Source organism: Hemitrygon akajei, chromosome 5 (assembly GCF_048418815.1).
Source record: "Hemitrygon akajei chromosome 5, sHemAka1.3, whole genome shotgun sequence".
Classification (NCBI taxonomy): domain Eukaryota; kingdom Metazoa; phylum Chordata; class Chondrichthyes; order Myliobatiformes; family Dasyatidae; genus Hemitrygon; species Hemitrygon akajei.
Genome location: NC_133128.1, coordinates 137,384,311 through 137,400,804, shown reverse-complemented (window position 1 = coordinate 137,400,804; position 16,494 = coordinate 137,384,311). Strand labels below are relative to the sequence as shown.

Below are 16,494 nucleotides of genomic sequence, written 5' to 3'. Positions count from 1 at the left end.
CCTGAAGGCACACACACAGTGATTCAAGAACAGCTTTTTCCCCTCTGCCATCCAATTCATAAACGGACGTTGAACCCGTGAGCACTAACTGATTTTTAAAAATATGTATTATTTCTGTTTTTGTGCAATTTTTAATCTATTCAATATACATATACTGTAATTGATTTACTTATTTATTTTTTCTTCAATATTGTGTATTGCATTGACCTGCTGCTGCTAAGTTAACAAACATGCCGGTGATAATAAATCTGGTTCTGAGATTTTATTTGTAGCTTTAAATAGATTTAAATATTTTTTGTTATTATTTGTCACTGATTTGAATTTGCAGTTCCTAATTTCTTTCACTGTGCATTGTAAATAAAATTTTTTTAATAGTTTTTATGTAATGGTCAGAAAGGGAGCAGGGAGATTGTCTGGAAGCCAAGGGGTGGTAACCCAAAAAAGTTTGGGAACCACTGCTCCAGAGGTTTGATGTCCTCATCGTTTTCTCCTTGGTATCTGCAACGAAGCTTATTGTCCCAGCCACTCTCCACTTTAGCAAATTTTACATTCTTGTCATTCTCTGGATAGGGAAATTTTCTCCTGGGTTTATTAGTGAACACTGCTGTCTGTAAGAAGTTTGTACATTTTCCCCCGTTACCGTGCAGGTTTCCTCCCACAATCCAAAGACGTACCAGCTGGTAGGTTAATTGGTCATTTTAAATTGCCCAATGATTAGGCTAGGATTAAATTGGGGGATTGCTGTGTAGTGTGGCTCAAAAGGCCGGAAGGGCCTACAGCACACTGTACCTCAATAAAAATGATAAAATAATTAGTCCCTTGTTCAACCAAGTCTCCGATTTCAGACAATCCCGCGAGTGGAAGTTCCTTCACTGTTTGATAACGCTACATATTATTAAAAGGGACTTTATTTCATCACTGTACACTTTAACTGGAGGAGAAAAATAAAGTCCTGTCTTATTCTATCCATAAAGCCCTTGGGTCTTTGTTCTACCTTCAGTCTTTTTATCACTTTTGTCTAGTGGAGGCCAGAACTATTTGCAGTACTCTAAGCATAGCCCTGCAAAATAATTGGCAAAAAGCTGAATAATGCAGATCTGATTTCTATTTTAATTAAATTACCTATCACATTTTTGGTTCCATTTGTCTGGTCAGCTTAAAAACATAGTACAGGCTCCTTCACCCACGGTGTTGTTCCAAACTTTTAACCTACCTAATCTGACAATCTATCACTCTAACTTTTCTAGAAAAATACAAATCTGAATTCCATCAATTCCACTGTAAGCTTGAAATAGTTTCTGTATTTTCTATTGAATGCATAACAGCCAAAGTGAATGAAGTGGACATTAACACACTGCTCAATGTTTTTTTCAGTCCGTTGACAACCCTTTTAGTTCTGAATTTGTGGGTTTGCAAAAGAAATTTACTGAAGTGTTTCCTGCAAGTAAAAATCAGATCAATATAGATGTGGTCCATTTAACTAGTTTGCTTCTGTTCCACAGTGTTTATGGTGCAATTCCAACAAGAGATGTATTGACTACCCAGTGAGGAAGATCCTGCCACCGAAAGATGTATGTCCATTGTCTGATGCGCGATGGGGAGTCTGCTGGGGTAAGTAGCCTTAAGTTGCTTTATTTTACTTGTTAATCTTGTTAATAGAGGAGCATTATTACCCATGAAGTGGGGTTCCTTCCCTAAATTTTTATTTATAGAATGCCCCACAACAGGGAGGCCACATTGGAAGGCAAGAAGTTGATCAAATCTTGGTAGAGAGGTAGGCTTTGTGAAAAGTGGGGGGGGGGGGGGGGTACAGTGAGAGTTCTTGCACTTTAGGGACTTAATTGAAGATGCAGCTGCCAGTTATGGAGCAATTAAATTCCAGATGCTAAAGACAGGAGAAGGCAATGATAAAGAGAAAAATGATTTGAAAGGGACTTTGCTTTTAAAACTGCAGCATTGTATAGCATACTGTAGATCAGCAAGTACACTAACAGCTGACTGTTGTGTTTCAGCATCAGAATTCATAAAGCATATATAGCAGTTGACTGGAATTGTTCAAACCATTGCCATAAGAGCATGGTTTAAATGGCAGAAGAGATGCTGCATGGATGGAATTGGATAATGCCTGGGAGGTGGCGGTTCTCTGACTTAGCGATGATATGTCTACAAATTATTTGATTCAGGTTTAAATATAAGCCAGCAGGGTTATGAGCTGGTGTGCAGATTTTCCAGGACAGAGGAGTGGAGTTAATGATTTGGCAAGGGAGAATGTGGACAAATGATGATGAATTAAGAGTGAACTATATAAAGAGCATTTATAGCAGCCTTGCAGTTTTGTGGCATCTGTTATTTGTATCATCTGCTTATTTCAAATTGAACTTTAGTCTCTAGAGCAGTACTCCAATATTGGATTGTAGCCTCAAGGTAATCTATAATGTCATGCTCATTAGTGCAGCCTTGTACATATTAATGCAGAAAACAAATCAAGGTTTTTAAATTGCCTGATAACTCAATTTGCAGTGCATTGTTATTAATATTTGATTGAGACAAGATGGGTTTTTTAATGTCGCAAAGAGCTTACCTGGCTCTGCGTCATAGGATACAAAAACAGGCCTGTCTTAACTATGCTGGCCATCAATTTATTTTTTTTTTACTAGTCCCATTTGGCAGAAGTTGTCCGTAGTATATGTATAGAATGTCTCTGAATTGACCTTTGTGTATATTTTCATGATCAACAGAGATTCTATTAGAATGTGGTCACCCTCTCTATGTTAAGACAGTGTTGGAGATTGACTATTCACATTAATTCAAACTCATTTTTTGCTCTAGCTAATGTGTCTCATTTGTGATGAATACTACAAAAGGTAAATGTGTAATGTTTTGGGATTTAATATTGGAGGCTAGCTGGTCACCTGATGAAGGTGACCACAAAGAGTTTGCAACCTGATGCACGTAGGACCTGAACCAGCAGGGAATGAAGGTGAACAATACATTGAAATAGTTATTAAATGCATTGGTAGGCATACACCTAGAAAGTGTAGCTAAAAAAAGGATTCTGATAAAGATCAAAAAGAAGCTTTTTTTTGCATAGTAGGGGTTTTAAGGGTTATGGGGGAAAGGCAGGTAGTTGGAGATGAGTCCATGGCAGATCAGCCATGATCTTACTGAATGGCAGAGCAGGCTCGACGGGCCAGATGGCCGACTGCTGCTCCTATTCCTTATGTTCTTGTGTTCTTTAGAGAACTGCATAGAATATTTGTCTATTAGGAATAAGGTTTTGATTGTGGAATGTTTGAATTATGTTTCAGCATTAAACTTTTTCTGTAGGAGAGAACATTAGTTGAGGGGAGTTTCTAGCTGACGGCAAGAATGTGGCTTGTGAAAATTCGAAAACACAGACCAGTGATATCAGCAAGGTTGGTAGAAGTTGAGGAGAGGCCTTATCTTGCCCATCCCAGTTGGACTTGACTTGGAATCCAGCAATAATGCAAATCCATTTTCTCTAACCTGCTGAAAATCAGGGGCATGAAGCTAATCTTTCATGACACGAAATGAAGAGTCCTATAACTTCTCATCCAACCCTGTCATTTGCTGATTCATTCCTGAGAATTTGTGATCGGAGTATTGCCAAATGTATTCAAGCGGAACCCTGGTGCCAGCAAGTTGTTTGATGGACATGTGGGTGGATGCTCTGAGTCATTGCCTCTATTGGAAGTACCACTCCTTTCATCGCTAACATGTACCTGGGTTTTTGATATATAGTGTAGATTGGGATCTACATTGTGAGGCAATCATAGTGAGTTTGTTTGCTGCTGTCTTCTTTTCAGGGTTTAAAGGTCAAATATTATTTACCTTAAGCTTGTTCCCTGAATTTAGAAACTGATTAGCTTGATAGAACAGTTTATTTATATCCATCTTATCTCTGCTGTATTGGAAACCTTTCAAGAATAAAGTTAGAATAAAAGTCTACACAATTCTCTGCAGATGGTATTTGTAAATTTTGACCAGAAGTATTAAGTTACAAATCAGCCATGGTACTGTTTGTTGAGTGACAGAACAGTCTTAAGGAATAGATGGTGTATACACAAAGTAGCCTTTTATTACATACCTCCTGTGCCTAATAAAGTGACTACAGAATATACGTTCGTGGTCTTCTCCTACTATAGCCAATCCACTTCAAGGTATGAAGTGCTCTGCGTTCAGAGATGTTTTTCCTATGTCTATTCTTCCCTGACCTCTCTCATTAACAGTTTTTTTTCCCCTTACAGAACTACTGCTCACTGGATGTTTTTTTTTGTTTATTGCCCCATTCTCTGTAAACTCCAGAGGGTGTGTCAAAATCCCAGGTCAGCAGTTTCTGAGATACTTAAACCACCCCATCTGGCACCAACAATCCTTCCACAGTCAAAATCACATGGACCATAAGATATTGAAACAGAATTAGGCCATTTGGCCCATCAAGTCAGCTCCGCCATTTCATCATGGCTGATCCATTTTTCCCCTCAGCCGTAATCTCCTGCCTCCCCCCTCCTCCCACCGGCATCCCTTCATGCCCTGGTTGGTCAAGAATTTATCGACCTCTGCCTTAAATATACATAAAGACCTGGACTCTACAGCTGCCTGTGACAATGAATTCCTGAGAGCCACCACTCTCTGGCTAAAGAAATTACTCCTCATCTCCGTTCTAAAAGAACGTCCCTCTATTTTGAGGCTGGATCCTTTGATCTTAGACTCTCCGACCACAGGAAACATCTTCTCCACATCCACTATATCAAGGCCTTTCACCATTCAATAGGTTTCAATGAGGTCACCCCTCATTCTTCTGAATTCCAATGGGGGGGGGGGGGGGGAAGTAGTTTTCAGGAAATAGGGAGACTGCATGAAGACCATCAAGAATTCTTCATATGACAAGCTGTTTAATTTTGGAATCATTTTTGTGAGCCTCCTTTGAACCTTCTTCAGTTTCAGCACATCCTTTATAAGATTAGGGGCCTAAAACTGCTCACAATGTTCCAAGTGAGGCCTCACCAGTGCTTTATAATATCTCAACATTTCATCCTTGCTTTTATATTTTAGTCCACTTGAAATGAAAGCTAACATTGTTTTTGCCTTTCTCACCACAGACTCAAAGTGCAACTTAACCTTTGGGGAATCCTGCACAAGGGCTCCCACGTCCCTTTGTGCCTCACGTTTTTGTATTTTCTCTCCATTTAGAAAATTATCAGCTCTTTCATTTTATCTACCAAAGTTCATGGCCATACACTTCCCAACACTATTATATCTGCCACTTCTTTGTCCATTCTTCTAATCTATCTACATCCTTATGTAGCTGCCCTATTTCCTCAAAACTACCTGCCCCTCTACCCATCTTCATATAGTCTGCAAACTTTGCAACAAAGTCAACAATTCCAATATCCAAATTATTGACATATAATGTAAAAAGTACAAGTCCCAACACAGAGCCCTGTGAAACACCATTAGTCACCGTCAGCCAACCAGAAAAGACTCTCTTTGCCTCTTGCCAATCAGCCACTGCTTTATCCATGCTAGATTCTTTCTTGTAATTCCATAGGCTCATAGCTTGTTAAGTAGCCTCGTGTGGCAACTTGTCAAAGGCCTTCTGAAAATCCAAGTACACTACATCAACCGATTCTCCTTTGTCTATCCTGCTTATTATTTCTTCAAAGAATTTCAATAACTTTATCAGGCAAGATTTTCCCTTGAGGTAACTATGCTTCTCCATTTCCCCCATTACATTTCTTCTTCATTCTGATGTTTGGTCTGAACCTCTTGACCATGTCTGCATGCGTTTATGCATTGCTGCTACATGATTGGCTAATTAGATATTTGCTTCCATGAGCTGGTGTACCTAATAAAGTGGTCACTAAGTATACGTGGCTAATTCTATTGAAGAAATAAAACCGAATTTCTCTCTTCTTTTACAGTGAACTTCGAAGCATTGATCATTGCCATGTCAGTAGTTGGGGGAATTATCATCTTGTCCATATGTATCTGCTGTTGCTGTTGCTGCTGCAGGAAGCAGAAGAGCAGCCGGTGAGTCTTTGGACTTATATATAAAAGTGTGGGACAGTGCTGACAGTCTTTTCCTTTGTCCCCCAGTCAGCTTCTCAATGAGTTATGGAACATGAATTATAATGTTTCCATTCAAGAAGGAAGGTTGGTTCGGGAGATTGCATTTTGTTCTGTCTGGTCTAATACAAAAGAAAATAGTAGTCAAATAATTTAAATTTAAAATATTATGCCTAGGTGAAGGCTGAACAAACTGGCGCTCTCATGAAAGAGGATGAGGTTTATCTAATTAGGGTGCTTAAATAAACTGAAAGAATTAAGAGTAGGAGGCATAAATTGAACCATAAACTAGCCTCTAAAGTTTGGAGTGATTGCTTTTTCCAGCGTAGTCTGAATGTGGAATTTGTTATCACAAAAATTTGATTAAGAGTGCAAATCACTGAAACATTTGGCACCTAATAAAGAATATGTGTGTGTGTTAGAGGATGTGAAGAATTTGTGTAGAGTAGAATGGATATTGAACTGAATGGTCTATTTCTGTATGAAAAGTCTGTGATTCTTCTTTAGGTTGCTCCAATTATGGAAGTTAGCCCATGTATTCTGCTGTATTCCGGTGCTGTAGAGTGACTTTATTTCAGCTGGTGAAACTGCTTGCTTAGCCGAGGTGAACTTTCAAATTTGAATGCTGAACACTCAGTTCAAGAAACTCAGAAATTTGTCTGAATAAGGTTGGTTCATGACTGATTTGAAGATGTGCATCTCCATTATTTCACAATTGATGACAAATTGAACACTGGTGCAAGTCTCATAGAAACATAAAAAACCTACAGCACAATACAGGCCCTTTGGCCCACAAAGTTGTGCCAAACATGTCCTTACCTAAGAAATTACTTAGGGTTACCCATAGCCCTCTATTTTAATGAGCTCCATATACCTGTCCAGGAGTCTCTTAAAAGACCCTATCGTAACCACCTCCACCACTGTCGCTGGCTGCCCATTTCACGCACTCACCACTCTCTGCGTAAGAAAAACTTGCCCCTGACATCTCCTCTGTGCCTTCTTCCAAGTACCTTTAAACTGTGCCCTCTCGCATTAGCCATTTCAGCCCTGGGAAAAAGTTTCTGATTATCCTCAAGATCAATGCCTCTCATCATCATTTACACCTCTATCAGGTCACCTCTCATCCTCCGTTGCTCCAAGGAAAAAAGGCCGAGTTCACTCAACCTATTCTCATAAGGCATGCTCCCCGATCCAGGCAACATCCTTGTAAATATCCTTTGCACCTTTTCTATGGCTTCCACATCCTTCCTATAGTGAGGCGACCAGAACTGAGCACAGTACTCCAAGTGAGTCTGAACAGGGTCCTCTATAATTGCAACATTACCTCTTGGCTCCTAAACTCAATCCCACGATTGATGAAGGCCAATACACCATATGCCTTCTTAACCACAGAGTCAACTTGCGCAGCAGCTTTGAGTGTCCTATGGACTCGGACTTCAAGATCCCTCTGATCCTCCACACTGCCAAGAGCCTTACCATTAATACTATATCCTGTCATGATATTTGACCTACCAAAATGAACCACTTCACACTTATCTGGGTTGAACTCCATCTGCCGCTTCTCAGTTCATTTTTGCATCCTATCAATGTCTCGCTGTAACCTCTGACAGCTCTCCACGCTATCCACAATACCTTGAACCTTTGAGTCATCAGAAAATTTACTAACCCATCCCTCCACTTCTTCATCCAGGTCATTTATAAAAATCACGAAGAGTAGGCGTCCCAGAATAGATCCCTGAGGCACACCACTGGTGAACGACCTTCATGTTTTGGACTTGCAGATAAGATTAATGATGTTGACCTCGTGCTTAAGCTTTAGGGCTTGCTGGGTTAGGATAAGAGGAAGGATTGGCTGGGGCTGAGGGGGAAGGGTTGAGGTGGTGTGGAGAGGAAAACCAGTTGTGTAAGGAACTGAAAATGTTTTGGCTTTAAACTTTCCAGCAAAATTGATCAGGAGTTGATGGCTTAGTATGGAAGATGAGGCATTGGAAGGAATTCTTTAACGACACCACACAAAACTAGTGAGCATCTCTATGAACAGAGGAGTGCATTGCTTTCGTTGACTCATTCTTAAGTGACCTCTGGTCTCATTATGGATCCGTGATATCTCTCTTGCCTCTGGGAGATTTCTTCTGTGCACTGGGGCACATCAGAAGATATTAAGAATGTAATAGGTACAATATATCGAAAAATACTTGCACTTTTAACTTGTACCCAGATTGAAAGAACAAGTAGTAAGCTTTCAGTTTTAAGGCATATCTTTGATCCAACAGGAATGATGCTGCAGATCAGAAACTGGAAAGAGAAAAGGAACAGAGGAGAATGCGGCAAGAAGAAAGGTGAGGAAAACTGACAACTTTTCAGTTGCTACACCAGTGACTTTGGGCATCTTTCCTGTTTTTGCCAGCCACTCCCTGCCTTCCAGGTGGTCTTCATGAATAACATCCATTTTGGCTTAGACGTCTGTTCTTGAAAATGTTGAGAAGCCACACTGTTTCGCTGCTGTCTGTGATCAGGGGCAGTGTCTCCTGCCCCATACCCTTTTTCATTTATGGTCTGCGTGAGATTAGTTACTACCTTGATCAAAAAGGCTTTTCTTGCTTATTCTTTATAAAGCAAATGACTTTGCAAGTCTTCAATGTCTTTGGCTCAAATGGAAAACTGGTCTTTGACATAGATGGAAGACAGTAGATGCTGGGATATGAAACATAGTAATAGAAGAGCTTGCTGGGTCAGGCAGCATTTATGGAAGCAAAGGAATGGTTGGAGTTACAGAATCATAGTCTACCTAAAGATTAGCTTTATTTGTCACACGTACATTGAAATATCAAATCCTACAGTGAAATGCGTCCCTTCCATCAAATCAAATCAGTGAGGATTGTGCTGGGCAGCCTGCAGGTGTCATGTCTCCGCTGCCAATGGTAGCCTGCCCATAATCCTAATTGTACATTTTTGGAATGTGGTTAATTTAAGGTTGAGACGTTGCATCAGGGCAAGGAGGGAAAAAATGATTACCAGTTAGTAGCAATGTGAAAGGGGTGGGATAGAGTCTGGTAGGTGATGGTGGAACCAGATGGAGAGGGGATGATGAATAGATGGGAGAGAGGATGATTGGGACAAGTTAAGTGTGTAGTAGAGGAAGGTGGGGCGGAACAAGTGATAAGGAGGACTCGTGTACAGAGGGATGGTCTGACGGAACATGGAGTTAAATGTGTTGCAAGAATAAGTAAATGTAGGAAGGACAACAAAATTCTAGGGGCATATAGCCCGATGGGAGTTCGGGGAGCTGGGTTAAGCACAATAGGCAGCGATTCAAACAGAGAGAGGAGAAATGGGTTAAAAATTTTATATCTGAATGCACGAAGTGTCAGGAATGACGCGGATGAGCTTGAAGCCCAGGTGCGAATGGGTAACTATGATGTTGTTGGGATAACGGAGACATGGCTGCAGGGAGATCAGACCTGGGAAATGAATGTACAAGGGTATACATGCTATCGTAGGGACAGAAATGTGGGCAGAGGGGGTGGGGTGGCCCTGTTGGTGAGGAATGAGATTCAGTCCTTTGCAAGGGGGGACATAGGGTCAGGAGAAGTAGAGTCTGTGTGGATAGAACTGAGGAACAGTAAGGGCAAAAGAACCCAAATGGGTGTTGTTTACAGGCCACCAAACAGTAGCATGGATATTGGGTGCAAGTTGAATAGGGAGTTAACATTGGCATGTGGCAAAAGTAATGTCACAGTATTATGGGGGATTTCAACATGCAGGTGAACTGGGAGAATCAGGTTGGTGCTGGACCACAGGATAGGGAGTTTGTAGAGTGCCTACGGGATGCATTCTTGGAATAGCTTGTACGAGAGCCGACCAGGGACAAGACTATTCTGGATTTAGTGTTATGTAATGAACAGGATTTGATAAGCAATCTCGCAGTAAAGGAGCCATTAGGAGGTAGTGATCACAATATGATAAGCTTTTATCTGCAATTTGAGAAGGATAAGGGCAGCTCGGAGGTGTCAGTGTTGCAGATGAACAGGGGAAGCTATGGAGCCATGAGGGAGGAGCTGGCCAAAGTTGACTGGACGGATAGCCTAGCAGAAAAGACAGTGGAACAGCAATGGCAGGTATTCTTGGGAATAATGCACAAGGTGCAAAATCAGTTCATCCCCCAGAGAAGGAAGGATTCAAAGGGGGGAAAGGGGCCTCAGTGGTTGACAAAGGAAGTCAGAGACTGCATAGCATTTTAAAAAAAAAGGAAATATGACAGAGCTAAGGTGAGTGGGAGGACAGGTGATTGGGAAGTTTTTAAGGAACAACAGAACTTAACTAAAAAGACAATACGGGGAGAAAAAATGAGGTACTAACGCAAGCTAGCCAGGAATATAAAGGAAGATAGCAAAAGCTTTTTTAGGTATGTGAAGAGAAAGAAGATAGGTAAGAACAATGTTGGGCCCTTGAAGAATGAATTGGGTGAAATTGTTATGGGAAACAGAGAAATGGCAGAAGAATTTAATGAGTACTTTAGATCTGTTTTCACTAAGGAAGACACAAGCAATCTCCCAGATGTATGGATGGGCCAAGGACATAGGGTAACAGAGGAAATGAAACAGATTGACATTCGGAAGGAAACGGTGATGAGAAGACTGATGGGACTGAAGGCTGACAAATCCCCAGGTCCAGATGGTCTGCACCCTAGGGTACTAAAGGAGGTGGCTCTGGAAATTGCGGATGCATTGGTAATCATTTTCCAATGTTCCTTAGATTCAGGATCGGTTCCTGAAGATTGGAGAATGGCTAATGTTATCCCACTTTTTAAGAAAGGAAGGAGGGAGAAAACAGAGAACTATCGACCTGTCAGCCTGACATCGGTGGTGGGAAAGATGCTAGAGTCCATTATTAAGGATGAAATAGTAGCATATCTAGATAGCAGTGATAGGATTGGGCCGAGCCAGCATGGATTTACCAAGGGTAAATCATGCTTGACAAATCTGTTGGAGTTTTTTGAGGATGTAACCAGGAAGTTAGACAAGGGAGATCCAGTGGATGTAGTGTACCTCGATTTTCAGAAGGCATTTGATAAGGTCCCACATAGAAGATTGGTGGGTAAAATCAAAGCTCAGGGCATCGGGGGGAAGGCATTGACATGGATAGAAAACTGGTTGGCAGATAGAAAGCAAAGGGTAGCGGTGAATGGGTGTTTCTCGGAATGGCAGGTGGTGACTAGTGGGGTGCCACAGGGCTCGGTATTGGGACCACAGCTGTTTACCATTTACGTTAACGATTTGGATGAAGGCATAGAAAATAACATCAGCAAATTTGCTGATGATACTAAGCTGGGTGGCAGTGTGACGTGATGAGGATGTTAGGAGAATTCAGGGTGACTTGGATAGGCTGGGTGAGTGGGCAGATACTTGGCAGATGGCGTTTAATGTGAATAAGTGTGAGGTTATCCACTTTGGGAGTAAGAACAGGAAGGCAGATTATTATCTGAACGGTATAGAGTTGAGTAAGGGAGTAATACAAAGAGATCTCGGAGTCCTTGTTCATCAGTCACTGAAGGTGAATGAGCAAATGCAGCAGGCAGTGAAGAAGGCTAATGGAATGTTGGCCTTTATTACAAAGGGAATTGAGTACAAGAGCAAGGAAATCCTCTTGCATTTGTACAGAGCCCTGGTGAGACCACACCTGGAGTATTGTGTACAGTTTTGGTCTCCAGGGTTAAGGAAGGACATCCTGGCTGTAGAGGAAGTGCAGCGTAGATTCATGAGGTTAATTCCTGGGATGTCTGGACTGTCGTAAGCAGAGAGGTTAGAGAGATTGGGCTTGTACACGCTGGAATTAAGGAGATTGAGAGGGGATCTGATTGAAACATATAAGATTATTAAGGGATTGGACAAGATAGAGGCAGGAAATATGTTCCAGATGCTGGGAGAGTCCAGTACCAGAGGGCATGGTTTGAGAATAAGGGGTAGGTCATTTAGGACAGAGTTAAGGAAAAACTTCTTCTCCCAGAGAGTTGTGGGGGTCTGGAATGCACTGCCTTGGAAGGCAGTGGAGGCCAATTCTCTGGATGCTTTCAAGAAGGAGCTAGATAGGTATCTTATGGATAGGGGAATCAAGGGATATGGGGACAAGGCAGGAACCGGGTATTGATAAGGAATTGATCAGCCATGATCTCAAAATGGCAGTGCAGGCTCGAAGGGCCGAATGGTCTACTTCTGCACCTATTGTCTATTGTCTATTGACAGAGGCTGTAGGTGATAGGTTGAGTAAGGTGGAGAGGGATTGATAAGACCAGTGGTGTTATGGTTTGTAACTCTAAAAGCTAATTGAAAGTAAAACATGGGAGCCAGGGATAATGTGCCTGTTGTGTTTTGCTTTACTGAGGCGTGCATATATGACATGGTGGTGTAATGATGTATGTGATTCACATACTTGCGTAAACCTTCATGAATCTTTGTGAAGAGGCTTCTCAACACATCAACAGTGGAGGCTGTTGGGAACTCTTCTGGCCACTTTATAGCTGCATCCACTACTACCAAGAAATTTGTGTCCATGAATGGTCTGGCAAAATCTACATGAACCTTCTACCAAGGCAATGCAGGTCATTCCCAAGGATGGAGAGATGCTGCTGTTAGCATCTTCTGGACTTGTTGGCATCCCAGACAATGCATGGCAAGCTGCTCAATCTGCTGATCTGTTGCAAGCCACCAGACAAAGCTTCTAGCCCACATTTTCATTTTCACCACACCTAGCATGTAGCTCTTTGAACACTTCATTTCTGAACTTGGATGGTATGGCAACTCTCAATCCTCACATTCCAGCCATTTTGGGTGGCCATGTAGAACTAAGACAGTGTGCAGTCTTTTCTGGTTTCCATTTTGGTCATCTTGGCCATATTACAGAGACTTTTGATTTGCATTATTGAGAATACGTCAAGAGGAGTGTCCTCTTTTGTAAATTTTTTTGGGTATTTCCTTTTCCTAGGATAAAGAGGACAATCCAACATTTCCATGATTAGTTGTTGTCTTGAATTTGATCTTGTATCACTCTCCACAACCAGCAATTCACTAGCTGTGCTGTTCCTGGGTTGACCCTTGCATTTGCACTTGGATCTCCTGAAACTAACTCTCAGTGCGGCATTAAGCCCGTTACTGAGCTGACAATGCTCAGACAATCTCTTCAATTCAACCATGTAAGCTGAATTAGAATCTCCTTTGTTTTGATCCCACCTATAAAACCTAACTTGTTCTGCTTTCAACAATAGTTTCAGTTCTAAATGTTCCTGCATTACATTCACGATATCAGCAAAGCTCATTTCAGCTGGTTTGGTTGGAGTAGTTAAACTTCTAAGCAAACTGTATGCTTTTCCGCCTGTTACACTGTGCAAAACTGGCATCACTTTCATTGCCTATTTCATTTGCTGTAAATACTGCTCAATTCACTCAGTATACATCACCCAATTAGCTGCTGTGTAATCGAACACGTCTATCTTGATGATATAGCCAGCCATTTCAACCTTTTTAAAAATTTATTATTATTTGCACCTGGGACTCACTATTTGTGAACCCAGGAATTTCATCTGTTTTCTTCCTTTCCCTTTTAAACTCGACCATCTTTCTGCCTTTGTGAAGTAAAAACATACTGCACATCAATAAGGAGGTAGTCGTCTTGGGTTCATTTTAAAACCTGCTCATCACCACTGTTATATTTTGTAGCTCTAGAAACTAATTGAAAGAAAAACATGAGAGCTGGGGAAAACATGGCTACTTTGTTTTACTTCAGTGAGGTACACACATATGACGTAGTGGCGTAATGACATATCGTATGCATGTACTTCCTGCATATAACCCATAATGAATTATGTAAACAAAGAATGTGTTGCTTAATGTGCTTAATCAAACAACACATTTACAATATTACTCAAATCTTACATATGCTACAGATGGAACCAGGTTGGAGGATGGGATTGGGAGGGAAGAACAAAGAGAGGTGAAAATCAGGTGGACAGATACAGTATGTGGTGGAGAGCACCCAGTGTGTACCTCCCCTCTGCCAGCAGCGGCCATCTCCTCCTGCTTCTTGTTGCTTGTCATTTTATCTTTTCTTTCCACTGCCAACCAACCCATCTGACCTTGGCCTTCTCTACTGCTACATTGAGGCTAAACACAAGAAAAACCTCTTGTCTTCTGCTTGGAAATATTTCAACCCAATTATATGAATATTGAATTTTACAGTTTTGGGTGGCCCACACGAGCAGTGGTCTTCATGTGGTCAATGAGACTGGCATTGTGGCAATGATAAATCTTATCCTGTATGGTTGTGGGATGTCACTGCTGTACATTATTTGAGAAGTTCCACTTGACCTTATTTCAAACTTCATTTTTGTCTTGCAGGAAAAGCGAAATGAAAGTTCGGCATGATGAGATCAGGAAGAAATATGGTGAGGAACTGCATTTTGGAAAATTTTATTTGCCTTTTGAGAGTATTCCACTGTGCCTGAATTAGGTTATTCCCCATTAATTTTTGCCACTTACAGTACCATGTTTGTTGCATATTTTAAGACAGATCTGTTAAATTGCAACTATTTTTACCATCTAGAAGAGTTAATACTTCACATAGGTCTCCACCCATCTACATTCAACAAAATCAAGCCGCCTCCGTTGTGTTATCTAACTTTATCATTTCCATTTCTGATAGTGCGATGAATTTTCCATGTATGTTTATTTTGACCATTCTTTTCAAACAGAGTTCATCTCGGTTTTCTGTTGATTCTCAAAGTTTCTAAATTTTGTTTTGATTTGGAAGGACCCTTGTTGCATGTGTTTTGCTCTATATACCTTGATGCATGCTGGTGTGAATAGTTCACATAATTATCTATTAAGCAAAATAATAGTACTTCAAAGAGAAAAAAGCATGTAGGCCTGAATAATGCAAGTTATTTCAAGGGACTAAGGGCAGGAGGTTAAGGTGCAAGTGGGAGCCCATGTGCTGTTTGGGGGGGGGGGAAAAGTACACAGCCTGGTATCTAAGGCACATTGTGCTTTCATTTAGAAGACTAGATGGATTGGTAGTCATACAGAAAAGAAAATGCCTGTCTTTGCACTGCTAATTCCCTCATGAGGCTTTACTATTTTAAAAATGGACTTGTAATAATATCTATTTCAATTAATGGAGAGAAAATGTATTTCTTCGAGCAATTTTTGTAAGCGCCTTCTTACTCAAGCTGATTTACTCAAGTGGTTTTGCTTGTAAGAAAAATTAAGTTTTGTGCATTAAATATGCAAGTGTAAAATTGTGAATTTTAACATCTGTGTTTTGTTTCCTTCAGGTCTCTTCAATGAACCAAATTCTTACACCAGATTTGAAAACAACTAATGCAGTAAAGTGCAGACAGTTCTATTCCAAAAGATTCCAAACAAAGTGTTTCGATGTCGCAATGTCTTTTATATACTGTACTTACTAACCTCTCCTGGAAGTTTAGATGAAGTGTAATCAATCTTAAGTTTAGAGTTTTTATTCACCAGGGGATGATTTCTTTTAAATTGTCAAACTCAAGGCCAGATCTTGTTTAATCCTGTCAGCAGAAATTTTATTCTGTTACTGGTATTTTGCACTGGCAATTATTGGTACCAACAGTGAATTGAGTTTTGACGATGGACCAATCTACTGGTGGCTGGTTTTCTGACTTCACTAATACAATTCAGCGTATTTCAAAATATAATTTGAAATTCTTTTAATTTCCAACAGGATACCTATCTAATTTAGGAGCCAAACTTGTGCCTTCTCCCTCTTCCATTTTGTTACAGAGACTGGATTAAAGACACTTTCTTTTTTATCTTGTCTCCACTTGATTTATATACATGGGTTGAATGAAGCCCTTTTTATACCAACACTGGTAAACCAAAGAGTGAAGAAGTTGTAAGTGCTACGTTTCCAAATAGTTTTGTGAAAAGGGATGCAGCAAAGAGTGGGGAATGAAGCTTGGTGCCTTTTAGTTTAATAGAAAATCACTTGTGCTCGTTGTGGTCATGTTTGTAACTTTACTATTGCCTTGCACGCTGTAGACTGATCAATTGCATATTACTAGAACAAAGACCACTCACGTTGCTTATTGAGTGTGGAAAAAGCTGCAAAGAAATCTTTAACTGCTGGACTGTATTCCAAAATATTAAAATAAAGAACAAAACCATTGAGTGTTGAATTTTTGAATTGAATTGAACTATTGTGGCACACGGGAAACTCTGTATAACCCAATGTTAGAAACTTGCAGAGTTGTTCAGCAGGGGGAAGGACAGCTTGGCCCACTAGGGCCTTGCTGATCAGCAATCACCCATTTACACTAATCCTGTAAAGAACTACATTTCTTTATTTTTCCATGTAGTTTTCAACATGTTCAAGAAGGTAATG

The 16,494-nt window shown here is 40.6% G+C and overlaps 1 protein-coding gene across 1 annotated transcript in view; it reads left to right on the top strand.

The window, feature by feature from the left end:
* The window catches only part of pttg1ipb (PTTG1 interacting protein b), a 38,980-nt gene extending 22,692 nt beyond the window's left edge, over window positions 1-16,288 (top strand). Inside the window, exons 4-8 of the mRNA XM_073046619.1 lie at window positions 1,503-1,611; window positions 5,946-6,054; window positions 8,364-8,429; window positions 14,481-14,527; window positions 15,416-16,288. Of these exons, the coding sequence (XP_072902720.1) occupies window positions 1,503-1,611; window positions 5,946-6,054; window positions 8,364-8,429; window positions 14,481-14,527; window positions 15,416-15,462 (378 nt within the window). The 3' untranslated portion in view covers window positions 15,463-16,288. The remainder of the gene's footprint in view (window positions 1-1,502; window positions 1,612-5,945; window positions 6,055-8,363; window positions 8,430-14,480; window positions 14,528-15,415) is intronic.
* The last annotated feature ends 206 nt before the right edge of the window (window positions 16,289-16,494 follow it).